This window comes from Vanessa atalanta, chromosome 3, assembly GCF_905147765.1.
Source record: "Vanessa atalanta chromosome 3, ilVanAtal1.2, whole genome shotgun sequence".
NCBI classification, from domain to species: Eukaryota; Metazoa; Arthropoda; class Insecta; order Lepidoptera; family Nymphalidae; genus Vanessa; species Vanessa atalanta.
In genome coordinates, this window is record NC_061873.1 from 7,436,598 (window position 1) to 7,454,997 (window position 18,400).

Sequence of the window (18,400 nt, forward strand, 5' to 3'; positions counted from 1 at the left end):
ATAAATGTCCCGTAGATGTTTAAAGCAAAAAAACAGTATGTATTTACCTAACATTAGTTGAAATTTCTAAATAAATATTTAAATGTTTTTTTTTTTGTCAATAAATTACTAAATTGCAACATGATAATATTTCGTTTTATTCGTGTTTTAAAACATTAAATGTACGCACACACTTCACCTTCGGATATGATATTAAGTTCATATCATGCATGTAAACACTGTGAAACACAAAAATATGTAATATTCTTTTTAATATGTGAAAATACAAATTTTCACACAACTTGATTAATGTTACTATATCATTTAATATATCCTATCACGTCACGCGAGTGAAGCTCCAGATTTAATTACAAATTGTTGTAAAAAAAATATTGTTATCACTATCAGTCTTTATTCTTGCTTAAATATGAATTCACTAAATATACGTATTAATTATATTATGGAGTTATAAGGAAATATATACTTCTGGCTTAGTGTAACTAATCAAATGTAAGATATTATTTTTGCTTATCTAAATTTAATAACAGTCTGTCCATGTCCTACTGTTGAAAAAGTTTTAGAGCTAATACCAATGCGGGTTGGTACTACTATATTTAATAATGGAAATTCATCTTTAACTATAGTACCCTACTCAGTTAAACTATATCTACATACAAAGACGCTTTCCGCCGCCTGTACGCTTAGATTGTCTTTACTACAAGCGCAACGAATTTTAATACAATTTTCATCAATATATTAATGAAAATGATTCAAGAGAACTTAGGTATAAAACAAGCATGCATATTGCATATTAATAATTCTTATAGCGCTAATGTATATGGTCGGTGGTGACTACTTATCATCAGGTGACCCATTTGTCCATCGGTAAGAAAGAAAAGTAAAAAAGAAAAGCGGAAAAAAAAACAATAATTTATCATGTTAGGTTTGTTTTTTATAAACTAGTATTTATTAACATAAAATATTTTTTCAATAAGCGCTTACATGAAACTTAAAGCTGTGGTAAAACGAATAAAAACAGTGTAGCAAATAAGCGTGGCGTCAATTTGTAGTCACAGAAATAAAGATGATCGGGATTAGAGGCAATTCAAAGCAAAATTGTTAATATTTTATTTGATTTTTTATCTGTAAATCCAGTTCAAAGTTAAAAGCAAAAATATTGTATGTATTCATAATAATTACAGTATATTTTCAAGGGTTTGATCTAAATAATAAAATATCCTCGATAGAAAAAAGTTACGATATGTCCTCTACATACATATAATATATGTATGTGTCATTTTGTATTTCTACGTAAGGCTATAGGTATGTCATTGACACCGATATGATAAAGGTCTTTTATTTCTCTGTATCCCTACACTCTCTTGTTGTTGATGAAACTTGTCATCAGTGATTGTTCCTAAAATCTGCGATTCGAAGGAAATAATAGACCAATGATAATGATTTAGTATTAAAACATAAATATGGCGCTTTTTATTTAGAAATTTCATACAGTTCTCCGCTTTTCACATTAGTTGTTAGCGCATAGAAAGTTTTTTTAATCTGGGACCAATGAGGGTGGATAAAAGTGTCATTTTGGCAAGTAGCCATAGACATTTTGAATTTGTATTGTTGTACTTGACTTGACACTTATTAAAACATTTAGTTCGATCACCTAGTTGAAGTAGTTAAACAATCAACAAGACTACAACTAGAAGTTATTAAAGTATCATATTTTACTTTCAAATCTCGACGTAAAATATCTTTTTTATATGTGACTTAAAATGGGCGACAAATCAACACCGCTTTTAGCGGTCCTCCAACTTCTACGAAAGTATGATTTGAAGGCAAGTTTAAGATTCAACTTTATACTCTTATAATAATCATATTCATAAATGATATTGTTTTTCATCGTTTTCTAAGTCTCCTTAATCAACTATTTAACATATTACTTCAGGGCACTGAAGAAATTTTAAGGAAAGAAGCAAATCTAGGTGACGCTGAATATGAAAATTTAGATTTACCTGAAGTTGAACTTGCCAGTATACTCACAGCACATCATACTGAAAGTGATCCATATAGCTATGAGTTTGCTTACGATAGTCTAAAAAAATTTGTTGAAAACTCTTTAGACATATATAAGGTAACTAAACAGACTAAACTACACACTTAGAATCTATTTACTGCACCCCTTGAATTTAACCATTGTCATTTTAATCTTAATTTCTTGTTTAAAGTTGATCTGAACTAAGTTTATAGTAAAACTTAAATATACACACCCTACTGCTAGACTAAGATCTTTTTTCCCTTTGGAAAAAAAAACTAAGGATAAAGCTTACTCCAACACACTGCTCAATACAAGCTAGTTGATACCCATGGCAGAATTTGATCCACCACTTGCATTATATGCAGCACGTTTCCTTACAATGTTTTCCTTCATCACCCAACATGTGATGAATTATAAAAACAAACATGTGAAAGTTAAATGATGTGCCTGGATTTTAACTTGGATTCATTGATTGAAATTAATGTCTTCTAACCACTTGGCTATCATGGCTCATAAAAGTTAAAATCAAATCAAAATCAAAATACTCTTTATTGTACACCAATAAACAGAAACATTAGTCGCATTCAAGAAAGATGCACAAGAGGCGGCCTTATCGCTAAAACATCAATCTCTTCCAGGCAACCTTAAGGTAGAGGAAATAGAGATAAAAGGAATAATATAATAAAATTGTAAATAAAAAAAAATATTTCTTCTTTCAGTATGAGCTGTCAACATTCCTGTATCCAGTATTTGTTCATATGTATTTAATCCTAATTTTATATGATCACAATGAACATGCTAAAAAGTTTATGGAAAAATTTGGTCCAGAACAAGAAGATTATTATCAAGAGGACCTCAAACGATTGGCAGTGGTTGAAAATAAAGACCAAATAAAGGGTAATGAACTTGCAGAAGTATACAAGTAAGTTGAATAAAGAATTTATATGCTGGTATAATTATAATTTGACATCCTTAGACTGTTTGGCATGAATGTTGGCAAATATGATATATTTTTGTTATAGAATACTACCCACTTTGTGGCTAGATGTAAATGATAATTGGTTCATTGACAATTTATACAAAGGGAGAACAACATCTGAAGAGTTGCTAAAAATACACTACACCAACATTCGGAATACATTTAACAAATAATTGTTAATGGAATATGAAAGCTCTAATTTGCATTTTTTTTTTTTAGTACAAACAAATTTCAAGTTCAACTGTCAAGAGATGCTTCTACACAATTAAAAAGATACCTACATGAACAAAAAAGTTCACCTGTGATCATAAATATAATTAATAACCACATTCAGATTGACATTCATGATGGTCCAGGGAGGACACAAGCCCAAGTAAAAGCAACTGTTGGTGGACTCCTTGGTGAAGCTTCAAGGAATGGTAATATTGTTTTCAAACTAAAAATCAGCATTACTTTTTATTTAATAAAGCAGATTCTGATTGTAAGACTTCTTATACATAAATTTTCATACTTATAATTGGCACAGCAGATATTTTTGTCTACTGCAAAGTTATATTTTAAATGTCGTAAAAGAGTAACTACTGAGTTTCTTGCTGGTTCTTCTTGGTAGAATCTGAATAGATTTCCAACCGGTGGTAGCTTTATGTTTAATATAATTCTGTAAAATGACGATTCAGAGGTGCTTGTAAAAACCTACTTGAATAAAGTATATTTTGATTTTGAAATAATCGTAATTATTCTGCTATTATTTCATATAGCATTGCATTAAATATGTTTTTATCCTACTTACTTTATTAAACTTTAATTTATACAGATAATCGCTCCAAAGTTTTCTATGGACTTCTAAAGGAACCTGATATTCAAGTTCTTCCTGCTCCAATTGAAGATGAGGATGAAGCTGATGAAACTCCAGATAAACCAAAAAAAAAGAAAGCTAAAAAGGATAATATATTTATGAAAAAACCAAAATCTGATCCTAATGCTCCTCCCAATGACAGAATTCCATTACCTGAATTGTATGTAACAAGCACTTCTGGTCTTATTTTATTTACTTTTGTAAACCATTTTATGATTCTTCTAAACATGACATTTATCAATTTATTTTACTATTATTTTGCTACCGTTTAAATCAACTTATGTGTACTAAGGTAACTTATTAAGGTAAAGTGTACAATTTAATATGCTTTCAGAAAAGAAACTGATAAAATTGAGAAAGGTAAAGCTCTTAGAGAAGCTTCTAAACGTGTCCAGCTTGGTCCTGACAGTCTACCTTCCATTTGTTTCTACACACTATTGAACAGTGGCCAAACTGCTGTTTGTGCCGATATTTGTGATGATTCTACTTTACTTGCAGTAGGCTTCAACAATTCTTCAATTAAGGTTATTTTTGCAAATAAAAAATTAGTCTTTTAACAATTAATAGGGTCTATATTTTATTTCATAAAATTTCAATCGTCAGGTATGGACATTAACAACTGTTCGCTTACGAGGAATGAAATCGGCAGAAAAATTGCAAGATATTGACAGAGAAGCAGGTATAGGTTTTAAAATAACATAAAAAATATTTATATATATATAATAATAAAAAATATGTATATAAATATAATAATAATAAATATGTATATATTGGACAACATCACATACATTACTCTGATCCCAATGTAAGTAGCTAAAGCACTTGTGTTATGGAAAATCAGAAGTAACAACATTTTTAGACAATAAATAAATGTGTCAATTATTTAACAGGTGATGTTTTGGTAAGAATGATGGAAGAAAAAGATAGAGACACATGTCGTACACTATTTGGACACTCAGGTCCTGTGTATAAAGTTGCGTTCGACCCATTCAAAACCATGTTATTGTCTTGTTCAGAAGATTCAACAGGTAAGAATTAGTAAAGTTTTAAATTAATTTTCTGTATAATACTTGAGCTGTATTAAAACTTGTATAGATAATTTAATTGATATAAAATCATTATTCATGAATATTGTGTCTTTTATTCAGTTCGACTATGGTCGCTGCAGTGTTGGACGTGCTTAGTGGTGTACCGTGGTCACGTGTGGCCAGTGTGGGATGTTCGTTGGTCACCATATGGCTACTACTTTGCATCGGGTGGCCACGACCACACGGCACGCCTCTGGGCCACCGATCACCACCAGCCTCTTAGGATATTTGCAGGACACCATTCTGATGTGGATGTATGATTTTAATTTCTCCTAGTAAAATCTTTGTCAGTGCAGATAAAATTCGTTTTCTGATATAGTCCGTAGTGATTAGTCAGAGTTCAATTTTTACATTTTAAACAATGCCCCATATTCCTCATTTCAATGTTTATTTTCTTTTTTTTTTCTTACCTTTAATTTTTGATATGATCTCTCAACAAAATTGCCAATAAATTGATGTATATGTAAACTATTAAACAAGCTGTTCAATATTAAAATTGTGTCACAGTGACGACAAGGGAAAGAAAGCGGGAGGGGAAAGTTAGTAATGAACATAACAGATTTAGGTTAGAACCTAGAAAAAAAACAGAAATCAATTTAGTGCTTACTTGAGGAAATGTCTGCCCAAAGAAGACTAATGTTCTCTGAGACAATATTGTTTACAATATCGAAGAATAATTTTCGGCAATTTTGTAATTTTTGGCAATTTTGTAGAAATAGTTATTGTCACAATAAATTTATTTTTAAGATTTTCCGCTATTGGCACATCTATGTACGTATGTTTGTTAATTTCGCCATATCGGCTGTATTGCTCCCTCTTAGGTGAATCTAGTAAACAGTAAACAAAACGGGACGGCATATCGAGAAGCCTGTGATGTCTGTACGTAATTTTTGTAAAATAATTTGTAAACTCACCATAAATAATTATTTAAAAAGTAGACAAAAGGCGCCTGTAACTAATAATGCCTTTTTATGACTAACTAAATAAAAAATATCTGAATATATTTAGAATACAAATAAATTGCTACTTTCAACAACTGTAAGGTATTCTCTGGTAGTGGTCAATTGACCGTTGGTGCAGTCTCAGTACCGGACAGCTTGTCTAGTAGTATACATATAAGCCAAAGAGCCAAAATTATAAATATTACATGATTACAGTGCATTCAATTTCACCCAAATTCAAATTACATTGCTACTGGCTCCAGCGATCGTACAGTTAGATTATGGGACTGTTTAACTGGAACCCAAGTTCGGATTATGACAGGACATAAAGTAAGTATATAATGTATAAGACATTCTTAATTATATCTTAAACAGGAAAGTTTGGATTTTTGTTACGCCATCCAAATCGATGAAATAAATTATAATTTCATAATGAATCTATTATAATAATTATTCTTTTTCTAAGAAATATATTTTAATAATAAACGAACTTTCAGGCAACACCATTCGCATTAGCTTTTTCCGCATGTGGGAGATGGTTAGCATCAGGAGCTGGAAATGGAGAAATAGTAGTGTGGGATATGTCGACGGGCTTGCCTACGGCGACCTTACCGCCTATGCACTCGGCACCTGTACATGCATTAGCGTTTAGCCGCGACGGAACTATCTTATCTTCTGGTAAATATAACAATTACTAAACACTCACACACAATCAATGTAAAATCTTCTTGCCTGACAAGAAGTATTATATACCATATGTATAACTTGTGGGAAAAGTAGTAATCTTCTTATAAAATATCTATGATTAGATATATTTGTCAGTAGGCTAGAGAGCTGTGTGAATAGTCTATTACATATAGGCTTACAATGACAAATATGTATAGCCTAATCCAATGGAAGTAGGATAAGAGATAAAAAAAAACTTAGTTTTACGTATTTCATGCGATTTTCTAATATCTCAGCTATATCTACGCGCTAAGAGTTTATGATGAATATATCTTTATTTAAAATACAACACTATAATACTTAACTACTTATTTCCTTTAATTTGACTTCAAATTTCCGATAACAGTTTGATCGACGTTCAAATTGCCGTTTTTTCAATTTCATATAGAATATCATAGATTTATCAAGCTCTCGACCAATGATATCGCGTCAATTTTCTGTCAAATGTTGTTTATTTGGCTTTTTTTCATTTTATGGTTGGAATAGAGCATATATAGAGTATTAAGTGATATACTAGTTTTTTACTTCTTAATAATGTTACAGGTGCTTTGGATTCCACCATCAAGCTTTGGGATTTCAGCCTAATATCTGACGAAAGTTCGAGCGAAGAAAGTGGGATGACTAACGTAACACAAAAGGAGGAAAAATTTTTGTTACGTTCCTTTGCTACAAAAAATTCACCTATAAAAAATTTACATTTTACTAGAAGGAACCTTCTGCTAGCTGTTGGATCATACGAAGGAAGTTCATAGAATTAAATTATGAAATCAATTTATTAAATAAACATTTTAATTACACATTTTCTTTCACTTATTGCTTACGAATTGGCTATAAAGCTTGCAAAAAATACGATCTCTCAGCTGTTATAAACTGAATTATTAAATTTAGCAAAGATTCATTACTTCTTGCAACTTGAGCTTTCATTGCTTGTTTAAAATCTTCTTTGACACCTTTATCTGCTCCTCTCGTGCCTATTCTGCGCTGCCCCAGATGTTGTTGTGAATTTGGTAAAATATCCAAAGCAACATTTTTTCCTTGTTCATTCCAGATAAAACTTAATTCTTCTAACAAATCTATGTGGATAATGTATGTTGGAAAAAGATGATAATGAAATACACCTTTTTTCCTAATTGTATCCATGATATGAATAAATATTGCTTCTTCCTGTGGCCAGCCAAGTTGCATTAATACTAATATATGACCATAAGCCATATCAGTGTTATTTCCAGTTTTCATGAGTATCCTTATCAGTAGAGTACAGAAATAATGCATGATTGCAAACTTAGTTAAAGGTAAAAAGTGAAGATGGCGATGTTTTCCGCCAATAATGAGATCTGACTCTAATGATCCCTCAATTGAAGGCAGTAAAGGCAATGCTGCCAAAATATTTTCAATGCAAGCACTGTAGTTTTGCTGAAAAAAGTAAGCAGATACATTTGCTATTAGAACATTTATATTACTACTCGTTGAGGATGGACATGCTTCTTCATATCTTCCTCTAAAAAGAGCTAATTCTTCAGAAAAACCTTCTACCCAAGGTTTAACTTGCAGCTGTGAAGTTAATTTTATAAATTCCCTTGAAATAACTTCATTGCGATGTAACAGTTCCCAACAATTGGCAGCTGCTTGAAACTGGTGAGCTGATACTCCTGTCACCTCTATATCACCTTTTCTTCGTTTTGATGGTGGTGCATCAGGATCAGATAAAGCTTCTACTAATATATGATTTCCCTTAAGGGATTTATGTTCATAGAGTGACCTTAAAAAAAATACTACTCCACAATATAAAAGTTGTCTACAATCATCAAAATTTCTCAATGACAATAATTTTTGAAAATAGGATTCTTTATTTAAGCTATTGCTGTAGTTAACTAAATAAGAATCCCAGCCGAGTTGACGTCCCAATAATTCAAGTACACCATAAAGTCTTTGCCAGGGATCTGTAATATCATGTTCAGTTTCATCATAAATATAAGAATTATAAAAATCAATTGCTTTAACCACTAATCGTTGTAACAGTCTAGGTGATTCCAAAGAATTGAGTAAAGGCAAAGTTTCTACAACAAGCAGACGAGCATATCGATTATCATAAAAAAATTCTTCAGCATTTATAAGTGTTTTGACAAGACTATCTACACCTAATTGTGGAAACTTTTTTAATAATAGCACTAGCAAACGACAATGCTCCATTGTATCATCACTATTTTCAACACTTGTTTTAAGTATTGTTAGTTGTATATCAGGACTAATATTATCAAACATTTGACTTAAAAAACAGGGCTCATTAGATTTAAGAGCATGAGCAATAGCAGAAATTTCTGTTAATAAATCTGGTAGATTTTGTGGTGACATCATTAATGAACTAAAACATTCAGCTGCTTCTTGTACATTTCCAGATTGTTTTTCCATTAAGTAGGCTTCGAACTGAATTTTAAAATTAGCTGGAAACAGTGTTTTAGCAGTCAACATCCAAGCCTTCGCAGAGTAAATATTGCTTTTTTGAGCTTCCTTTGCTCGAGATATAATATAATTTTCATCATCTTCGAGAGTCTTATCAACAGCTGGCATAATAACTTTTAATATTTATACAGATATTTTGAATGTTATTTTGTATAAATTAATAATAGACCTGCGTCAAATTTCAATCTAAGTTAAAATGTCAAATTTATACCATCTACCAACTAACCAACTATTATACCAAGGCTTATATTAGATAAGTTTATTTATTATCTATGGCTTATATTTCTAATAAGGTATAGGGATTTTCGATATACAGAGAATGACAACGATGGATAATTGGTTTTAGTTAACGAAAATAATTTCTTTATAAATATGATGTTTCATAAATAGCATCGTGGGTTTTATATGATTTTATTATTAATTTTTGTATGTTATCAAATTTGGCTTCATACAATACACTTAATAAATGAATAAAGCATGAAATGCTAACAGGCCAATCCGTAAATTTTTCTACATATTTTGTATTGATAGATTAAATTATTATTCAATAATCTTTTAGTGGTACTTTTTGCCTTCGACTACCCAGTTGTGAAAAAATAAGAAGAGGTAATACAAAGTAAAAGTTTACGTTTGTTAAATGTATCATAATATAACCTGTAAGTAAAGACGTTAATATAAAACCAATATTTCCATTTCTATTTATAGTAATTGCATTTAATGAGTATTTATAAAACGTTTAGGTTCTAACATTAGGATAAAAATCAAATGAAATGATGTTGTCACATTGTTTAAATTTTATCGATATTTTTTCTCAAATTAATGAAACAAAAATAATTATAGTATTAAAATTATGTAGTTATTTATTTAAAAAAAAACCCCTATAATTACTTATACGTACCTGTAAGGCAAACCCAAATTTTATATAAATATTTCCAAATTAATTTATACGATTATTAATAAATTTATCGTTATCATAAATATCTGTACGTTACAATTATTCTAATTAATGATTTATGTTCCCAGAACGACATCGTTCAATTACTCGTGAATTTTTGGGGCACAGCACTATAATTTTGACGCAAGCAGTGACAAGCTGTTTATGATACTGTTATCCTCTTCTAATCTGTGAAAACTGACTCTGTGATTTGTTGATAGGCATTTTGGACTCCTCATATCTTTTATAAATAAACGACTTTGGTTTTAAATTAGATTTTTTTAAAATTAAAAGCATCTAACATGGAAATTTGAAAAAATATTTTAGTGCCCTGAAGTAGATTAGACTATCATTTTTAAATAGAAAATATAATGACTACACCAAGACTACATCAAAGTTATTAAAAAAAAATATTTTAATCTTTTTTTAATATAAACAAATAGTGATAAATTTGTAGATTATAATGAACACATATGATAATGATATAAGTCACTATGCTATTGCAGAACTGGTCCCGGATCATTTTCTAGAAAATATATTTTCGTATTTAAACTTGCGAGATCTCAAAAATTGCGCATTAGTGTGTAAAACTTGGCTTAGAATTTTAAGTGACGAAAATAATGATGTTTGGAGATTGCATTGCGTTAAAAGACTGGCCGAAGAAGTCATGAAGTCTGATTTGCTTTCCAATCTAGCAACCTATAAGTCTAAGTTAAGAGCATTCTATCATGCATGGAGTCCTTACGATTGTTCTAGGAATATTTATATTAAACCCAATGGCTTTACTTTACACAGGTATGCATAGAAAAATAGTTATAGAACTTATTTTATATCAGTAAACAAATAACTTTTTCCTTACAGAAATCCAGTAGCCCAAAGTACTGATGCATGTAGAGGAAAAATTGGCTTTTATAGAGGCAGACATTCGTGGGAAGTTATTTGGGAAGGGCCACTGGGTACAGTAGCAGTGATTGGAGTATCAACTAAAGAAGCCCCATTACAATGTCAAGGCTATGTAGGCCTTTTAGGTTCTGATGATCATAGCTGGGGTTGGAATTTAGTTGATAATCAATTAATACATAATGGCGACACTCATGGACGTTATCCTATACTTAATAACTGCCCCAAATATCAAGTTAGTATAAATCTATTGTTTCAGAAATATGTTATGTGTGTTTATCTTTGTGTTAATATAATTGCTTAAATAGGTCGGAGAACGCATCAGAGTAATTCTAGACTGTGAAGGACACACATTATCATTTGAGAGAAATCATGAATTTCTGGGAGTGGCTTTCCGAGGTGATTACATTGTCAAAAATTAAAAATGAATAAATTATAATAAAAAGAAACCAAAAGGTTTAGTATTCATTTTTTGTCTAAATTTCAGGCCTTCCATACAAAAAAAAGTTATATCCTACTGTATCAGCTGTTTATGGTAACACAGAGGTTTCCATGATCTACCTTGGGGTACCAGCAGACGGGTAACAATTTCCACATGATGGTACAACAGTGTTTTAAAATCTCAACATGTGATAAATTTTATATATTATTTATCATAAACTTTGTTATTTTAATATTTATTATTAGTAATTTTAAAATGATCTCTTAGTTTTAAGTAAGTCTAGTCAAGTTATTAAATGATATAACTATTTATTTTAATTTTATTTTATATTATTTTGTAACAAAAAAAATTGTAAATTTAATATTAATTTCATTCATTTTATTTATAACATAAATATGAATGTTTTATTTTTAACTAATAAAAGCAATAATAGTAACTTTTAATACATTATTTTGATTTTAAGCATATTATACTGAACTGAAATTACTAAAATATATTCATATAACATTTCAATATAAAGTTTTAGTTATATGTAGTTGAAATAATGTTAAAGTAAGTTACATCATAATGAGCATAGTTGGTCCAATAGCTAGAATTTAAATGAAATGGATCTTAAATGAAAATTGCTGATTCAAATACAAGCAAACTTGTGTTAGTGTTTTTTTTTTTGATTAGCAGCATATCCACGAGCCAAAAAGAGCCATGCTATCTTTAGTATTAAACAACAAAATTAAATAGTATTATTAAACACAAGCTTTCAAAATCACATGGAGAACACATTTGTTGGATATTTATAAGATTTTCTGTACCTTAATCAGGTATATAAATATATGTATCTGCAATTATTACACTTAACAAAGCTATTGTTTGAGATATACATATGGGGCTATTACAGTTGGAGTATAGCAACTGTTGCTATCAAATATTTGTTGCGGATTAATATCAAATCAAAAAATTATAAATCAGTATTATGGACATAGGTCCATAACACTGATTTATCGACTGTATTATTTATTAATCTGCAACAAATATTTGATGGCAACTCTAACCGTAATAGCCCCACTGATATAGGTTTTTCCTAACAAAATAATTTCTGTACTTGATTCAACCACACATTCTTGGTATGATTAATTAAAACAAAGTAAACGCATTTATGTATTATTTAATAAACGTTGTTTTTACAGTGTATTGATTGAAGGTCAAATGGTGCAAAAAGCCGAGTAAAATAATATTACGGATTATTTTACGATGTGATTAAAAAACAAATGTATAAATTTATGACATGATTAAACTTGGAATTCAAATATACAACTGACTAGTATAGTATCGTTATAAAATTTAACTTTGAAAATGGGCTCGCGCCTTTTTTTGAGTTTCTAATTAAATAAATTATTCGTTGTACACTTTAGGTTCCGACAGTAAGACGATAACAGAGTGTAACATTAATATTACCCGTATAACCATAATTGAACTATAAACTCTTGCCAGCTACGGCGTAAACGCCCTGGACGGACCATTCGCTATTTTAACCTAATCTTAGCGTTGACATATTATTTTCTTAAACAAATTACTTATTCAAAAATTCAACATACCACATTTCGAATGTGACTCCTATATTACTTTCGCCCTATTACATTAATTTAAACGATCAATTTATTTATCTTAAAATAGAGGACTTTTTAATCATCTAACTAAACTCTTAAACCTAAGGGGGTTACATATAAACCTCGTAAACCTTACAGTATGATAAAATTACTTTTTAATATATTATTGCAAATGTTATATTATAACCCAATAAGCCCATTCGCTACCGATATCATATTTCAGTTGTAATGTTGCAGCAGTTACAAATAATTATGTTCGTACTTAATAATTAATACAATAACAATTCAGCAATAGACGTAACAGCAGAAAGGTCGACCCAAGAACGTTTACAATGGTATAATGTACCATACATATATAATGAAAGTCACACGTTTATCAGTTACTATTCAACATACTCATTCAACTTCTTATCTTGTAAATGATCTTTCATGTGTGGTTTAACTTTAGTTGGTGGGAATTTTGTCAAACAAAAATCGGCGACCAAACAAAAAAGTTTGCACAGAAGTGGACAAAGAATGGCTTGGTGTATCACGGCCGCTATGCGGTACCAAGGACCATCAAATGGATCCAAGATTGCTGGGCATAGCATGTGATTTAAATTCACCTGAGCTGGCTGAAAAAATACAAATAAAATTATTAACTACCTAAATATGTTATAGAAAATCAGAATATACAAATTTGTGCATTCGTATAGCTTAACATCTCTTATTATTTAACAAACACAGTCTTAAGCAAATCGCAAAATATTTAAAATAGACCTAGGGCACCTAATGTAGGGACCATTAGACTAGACTAACATCGGCGAAGCGCCGCACGCAACGGGGTCGTTTTTTTTTTCCATCTTACACCACGGTTTGATAATGAAAGTAATATAAATTTATTCAGAATAACTTACTATTGCAATCACTTGCAGAACAATGAAGTGATATATCATATTTAAACAGTAGCTAAAAATAGACCAATTAAAATCCCAAAGAGGCTCTACGTTATATACACCTGCAATGAAAATAAAATAATTACTTAATTATTACAAATTCGTTAATTTAAAGATAATTACGGACATACCACCAATTCTTAATAGATAGTAGGGTATCACAAACATCATTCCATGTTGTATCCAGTACAATGCAGCCTCTGCTAAAATCTAATATAAATGACGTATTAAATCAATTGTGGGAAAATAATAGTTAAAGCAGATTTTTTTATACATTTTTCTGTAATTTTTGCATTACATATTATCATTAAATAATTTTAAATTAAATATAACATTCTTTCTAGTAATGTGGTGCAAATGAATTAATCAATTCATTGTATACCTAGATATAAATATATGTAAATAATCACAATTACAGTAACATTTCAAATAATTCACAATGCACATTTAAATATTATTACGATACTAGTACACCATATAAAATGTTGCCTACCATTTGTATTTTTCATACTTACCGTTCTTGAAGCTGTCTCTGGAAAAAGAAAGGCTAACAGCGGACCATTTAATAAGTTTAAGTGAATACGGAATAATGCGGTAACTGTCTTGGTAGGCGGAGCGGCCAATAAATAAATCTGAAATATAAATAATAAGCATGTAATAAATAAATATATCGAGCATTATATAATCTAAACATGCATATAATAAAATTGGAGTCTGTTTACTAAATGCATGTATACACGGTTCATATACCAAAAATATTTTTTTTTTCAATTTTTGTTTGACCGTTTGTTCCGGCTAATCTCTGGAGCGGCTGAACCGATTTTGACGGGACTTTCACTGGCAGAAAGCTGATGGTAAGAAGTAACGTAGTACTACAACAGTATTTTTTTTGTTAAATTCAAATGCGAACAAAGTCGCGGGCACAGCTAGTTATATAATATTTTATAAGTCAATTCCAATTATAAAACAAATCAAAATCGTTTATTAAAAAAAAAGAATATCGACTTCTACTATCGACACACCAAATATATTTTCTCAATAGTCTCGCATAGATTAACCCTGCTTCAATACAACCCACGTTTGGAACAGCATGGTGGTTTATGCTCAAACTTCCTCCTCAAAAAGGTAAAGAGGATAGCCTAGCAATGGCACAGAATTTACGGGATGAGGCATTCTCTAGAATAAGTTATTTTGCCTAAATTATATTAATCTGATTACGACGCTAATCTGTTGTACTTAGTAAGTAAAAAAAATATGATACAAGTAAGAACAATATATCATTTAAGTTCGAAAATAATATGTATTTTTAATAACATCAATCGACGACCGAGACAATAGTAATAGAGACAACACGTTGAGACGCCCAGAAGGTCTTTTAAAAATATTTTTTTGGGGGAGGGGAAATCGCCATAACATGCTTGCAGGTTTCTTGTTGTGCTGTGTATACCTTAATTAAGGAGAGGTAAGTTTAAATATTTAGCCTATTAAATGCAGAAATCGGACCACATAGAATCAATCCGATTCATAATAACACAAGAACCTTAACTTATACAGTTATATGAGTTTGCAACCTATAAAATTGTTATCTAGCTAAGCCTGGTTTGATAAATCCAAATTTCGGGACTGCATTTTTCTTTTTTAAACATGAAATATTTTTTATATGTACATTTGGCGAGTTTTAAGTATTCATGTATCATTTGAATTTTGAAAATAAGATTAAATTAGGAGGACAATTTAATATAAAATTCAATAACTATATTGTCAGGTTTACAATTTATTGTTTTGAAAGTAAACAGGATTTTTTTTAAATTTTAACTGAAAATAAATTATTAGTCATGGTAATGTTATTATTAATATACATGTATAAACTGTAACAATAACAATACCATCATAGTTCATCAGAGCATTTCATGAATTTGTATTCTTTTAATCAAACAAAAACCATATAAAAGACAGATTTTAGTAAATTCAGTTGATACAAATTCATAAAAGCTTACTATTTAATCATAATTTAGTATAGTAATTGTATTACTAATTGATTCAGCAGTACTTAGTGCTAGTAGCAAGCTGAATCAAAATAGTAATTTTTACATGGACTTCTGGTGGTGCACAAGGACCCTATAAAATTTCATTTCATTGTGGGATTTCCTATAGACTCTTCATGTTGTTTTATTAATTGGCTAATTAATCAATGTTGATATATAATTTTTTTATCTATTTATCTCTGCTGTTGGGTTTCACTGCAGTTTCAATTGAATTTATGAATAATATTAAAATTAGTGATTTTATTAGAAGTGTAATAAATATATTAAAGACATTAAAATTTGCAAATGGCAGGAAGAGAGATTCTAACCTCAGTTTGATAGCCCGCTTCACCCTACACCACTCTGTATGTACTCATTATTAAAGAGTAATCATTTAAATATGGATTACAGCAATAGATCTGACTCGAGAAGTCCTACAAGGCCTTATGCATATTTTTAATAAATGTAAATAGTAGTTTGTGTAAGTTGTTTTAGTATTTATAGTATACTTACTTGAATTAATGTTGTAACATGACAGGGATTCAACAAATATATTACAGTCCTTGATGCAAACTTAAAACCAATTTCCATTCCCCATAAAAGAGCAAGTAGAATAACTAGTAGTCTTTTACCACCTCTATCACATTTTATATACGTATTCTCTTTGGGAATTTCCAATTTTGGAAATGTTTTAATCTAAAAAATATAGGTAATCATTGTATTAAAAAATATATATTAAAAATGAACACTGTAGATAAATCCTTAATCTAATTACAGAACATTTGAAAATATTGTGTAATTGTATGAATGATTATTATTATGGTAATTTTTGCTACTTACCATAATGTATACGCAGGTCGTTGTTACTATTATAGTTTCGATAATTTGCCTTTGAGGTGATAAATAATATGCACATTCAGGGCCGACATTTCGGGGTACAGCTTTATTAGCACCACTATAAGCCCATTCGAACATGGTAATTAAATTTTGTAAATTGTTATATACATGAACATCAAATATTTTAAATATATTTTATCATTGATCTTGGATTTATTTAAATAATTTACTTCCTTTCGTTTTCCGGTAATTGACAGAATTGGTGTGTGTTGCCAGTTGAATTTTTCTTGCTGAATCATTGATTTATATTCCTCTAAAATAAAATAAAATGATAATAATAATAAAACTTATTTTGTAGTAATCCAAAATAAATCGAGGAAACATATAAAAAGGTTGATAAATGTAAAAAAAACGCTTATGAATATATTATATTAAAGGTTTTATTATATTATTCACTTTATTATACGCATTCACATATAAATATATGTGAATGCGTATAATAAAAAAATAGTGTAGAAACATAAATTTATTTAACTCGAACATTATCTGGTTGAGTATTGATGAGTATTGAGTCCTATTGGTAGGTAATAAGAACTATTTATGGTAAACTAACAAGCACGTAAAGGCATAAAAGGTTCTTATAATTTTTTTTTTGCTCGTTTACAACTCCTTGTCACCGCAAATCAAGGCAAAGTTGCCATCCTATACTGGTCGGCATAGGCCTGTAACATTGCCAATAATGTTATGAGAAGCAATTCAAACACTACGGCATTTTTAATGTAATAAATCAATTCCTTAGCATAAAAATTACATTATGTCTGAAATTTACATATTTGGATCCGAGGATTATCTCCGAAAGTGTTAAAAGTTCTTGAGCACAAAGTTTTTATGATAAGTAACTGACTAATTTCAAATTGCAAATTACAAAAAATGATTGCCTTATTCAAACTAGATTTGCTAACTAATAACCTATACATCCTCTAAAAATTGTTCAAAATTAAAAAGTATATTTAATCTGTAAGAGGAATGAAATAAAGGATTGCAATCTACTGGTAGCAAAGCTATTGACCTTAAAGTAAAGGTAAAGTTGTTAGTTCTGACGTTACTTTTTACTAATATAATATATTCATAGCATAAAAAAATCACTTTCACATTTATATTATTTAGGATGAGCACAGCTGGGCCCGAGCATTTCCAGTATAAGACATGTCCCTCGAGACTTTAGCTAGCAACCATAAGCTATAGTTCGCCACGCTGTTCCGGTGCGGATTAAAGGTTCTAAAGATTTTCTAACGTAAACTTCACACATTTTTGTCAATGCTTCTTGAACTGTCAGGCTTCCTTACGATGTTTTCTTTCATCGTTAAAGAAAGCGACTTGATACGAACGTATCAATTGGCGAATCTTTGCAGGGCTAGATTTAGAAGTCTAAAGGCTTTAGGGCAAAGGAGGAGTTCTTCCACTCAAGTTTTTAAATAATTTACGGACTTTTAAATAATAATTAATAAAACTTGTGGTGGCCAAGGTAGTAGTAGCCTGATTTTTTGTCATTTTCTTTTTACTGAGCCATCTCACCTCTTTGAACAAAAGCATGTTTCTTTTATTTATACTTCGTTATGTTTTAATTCATAAGGTAACTAAAACAATTTCA

At 29.9% G+C, this 18,400-nt stretch overlaps 4 protein-coding genes across 4 annotated transcripts; 2 read left to right on the forward strand and 2 right to left on the reverse strand.

Annotated features, from left to right (window-relative positions):
- Positions 1-1,603: 1,603 nt before the first annotated feature.
- Positions 1,604-7,410, forward strand: LOC125076940 (transcription initiation factor TFIID subunit 5). Its single transcript, XM_047688683.1, has 12 exons — positions 1,604-1,823; positions 1,934-2,119; positions 2,743-2,945; positions 3,222-3,421; positions 3,817-4,018; positions 4,193-4,382; positions 4,462-4,537; positions 4,749-4,886; positions 5,007-5,200; positions 6,104-6,217; positions 6,385-6,565; positions 7,157-7,410. Exons 1-12 carry the CDS (start codon positions 1,761-1,763, stop codon positions 7,363-7,365), a joined length of 1,956 nt encoding a protein of 651 aa, XP_047544639.1. The 5' UTR covers positions 1,604-1,760; the 3' UTR covers positions 7,366-7,410.
- Positions 7,368-9,293, reverse strand: LOC125076941 (integrator complex subunit 10). Its single transcript, XM_047688684.1, has one exon. It carries the CDS (start codon positions 9,179-9,181, stop codon positions 7,442-7,444), a length of 1,740 nt encoding a protein of 579 aa, XP_047544640.1. The 5' UTR covers positions 9,182-9,293; the 3' UTR covers positions 7,368-7,441.
- An 891-nt stretch (positions 9,294-10,184) lies between these two features.
- Positions 10,185-11,658, forward strand: LOC125077093 (F-box/SPRY domain-containing protein 1). Its single transcript, XM_047688892.1, has 4 exons — positions 10,185-10,802; positions 10,869-11,142; positions 11,216-11,306; positions 11,395-11,658. Exons 1-4 carry the CDS (start codon positions 10,471-10,473, stop codon positions 11,490-11,492), a joined length of 795 nt encoding a protein of 264 aa, XP_047544848.1. The 5' UTR covers positions 10,185-10,470; the 3' UTR covers positions 11,493-11,658.
- Positions 11,659-12,495: 837 nt separating this feature from the next.
- LOC125076978 (transmembrane protein 164) lies at positions 12,496-16,999 on the reverse strand. The gene is made up of 6 exons (XM_047688740.1): positions 16,753-16,999; positions 16,426-16,608; positions 14,404-14,520; positions 14,020-14,098; positions 13,850-13,950; positions 12,496-13,567 (listed from the first exon to the last, which is right to left on the reverse strand). The coding sequence occupies exons 1-6, from the start codon at positions 16,885-16,887 to the stop codon at positions 13,337-13,339; spliced, it is 846 nt and encodes a 281-aa protein (XP_047544696.1). The 5' UTR covers positions 16,888-16,999; the 3' UTR covers positions 12,496-13,336.
- Positions 17,000-18,400: the final 1,401 nt, after the last annotated feature.

What these genes read in the sequence shown, in the direction of transcription:
- LOC125076940 (XM_047688683.1), top strand. Translation starts at nt 1,761, where the DNA reads ATGGGCGACAAATCAACACCGCTTTTAGCGGTCCTCCAACTTCTACGA. An exon ending in AGATATTGACAGAGAAGCAG is followed by an intron (nt 4,538 to 4,748) that starts GTATAGGTTTTA and finishes ATTATTTAACAG; the next exon opens with GTGATGTTTTGGTAAGAATG. An exon ending in CGGAACTATCTTATCTTCTG is followed by an intron (nt 6,566 to 7,156) that starts GTAAATATAACA and finishes ATAATGTTACAG; the next exon opens with GTGCTTTGGATTCCACCATC.
- LOC125077093 (XM_047688892.1), top strand. Translation starts at nt 10,471, where the DNA reads ATGAACACATATGATAATGATATAAGTCACTATGCTATTGCAGAACTG. An exon ending in AATGGCTTTACTTTACACAG is followed by an intron (nt 10,803 to 10,868) that starts GTATGCATAGAA and finishes TTTTCCTTACAG; the next exon opens with AAATCCAGTAGCCCAAAGTA. An exon ending in ATAACTGCCCCAAATATCAA is followed by an intron (nt 11,143 to 11,215) that starts GTTAGTATAAAT and finishes TTGCTTAAATAG; the next exon opens with GTCGGAGAACGCATCAGAGT.
- LOC125076978 (XM_047688740.1), bottom strand. Translation starts at nt 16,887, where the DNA reads ATGTTCGAATGGGCTTATAGTGGTGCTAATAAAGCTGTACCCCGAAAT. An exon ending in CAGAGACAGCTTCAAGAACG is followed by an intron (nt 14,099 to 14,403) that starts GTAAGTATGAAA and finishes CATTTATATTAG; the next exon opens with ATTTTAGCAGAGGCTGCATT. An exon ending in TTCTGCAAGTGATTGCAATA is followed by an intron (nt 13,568 to 13,849) that starts GTAAGTTATTCT and finishes GTATTTTTTCAG; the next exon opens with CCAGCTCAGGTGAATTTAAA.
- LOC125076941 (XM_047688684.1), bottom strand. Translation starts at nt 9,181, where the DNA reads ATGCCAGCTGTTGATAAGACTCTCGAAGATGATGAAAATTATATTATA.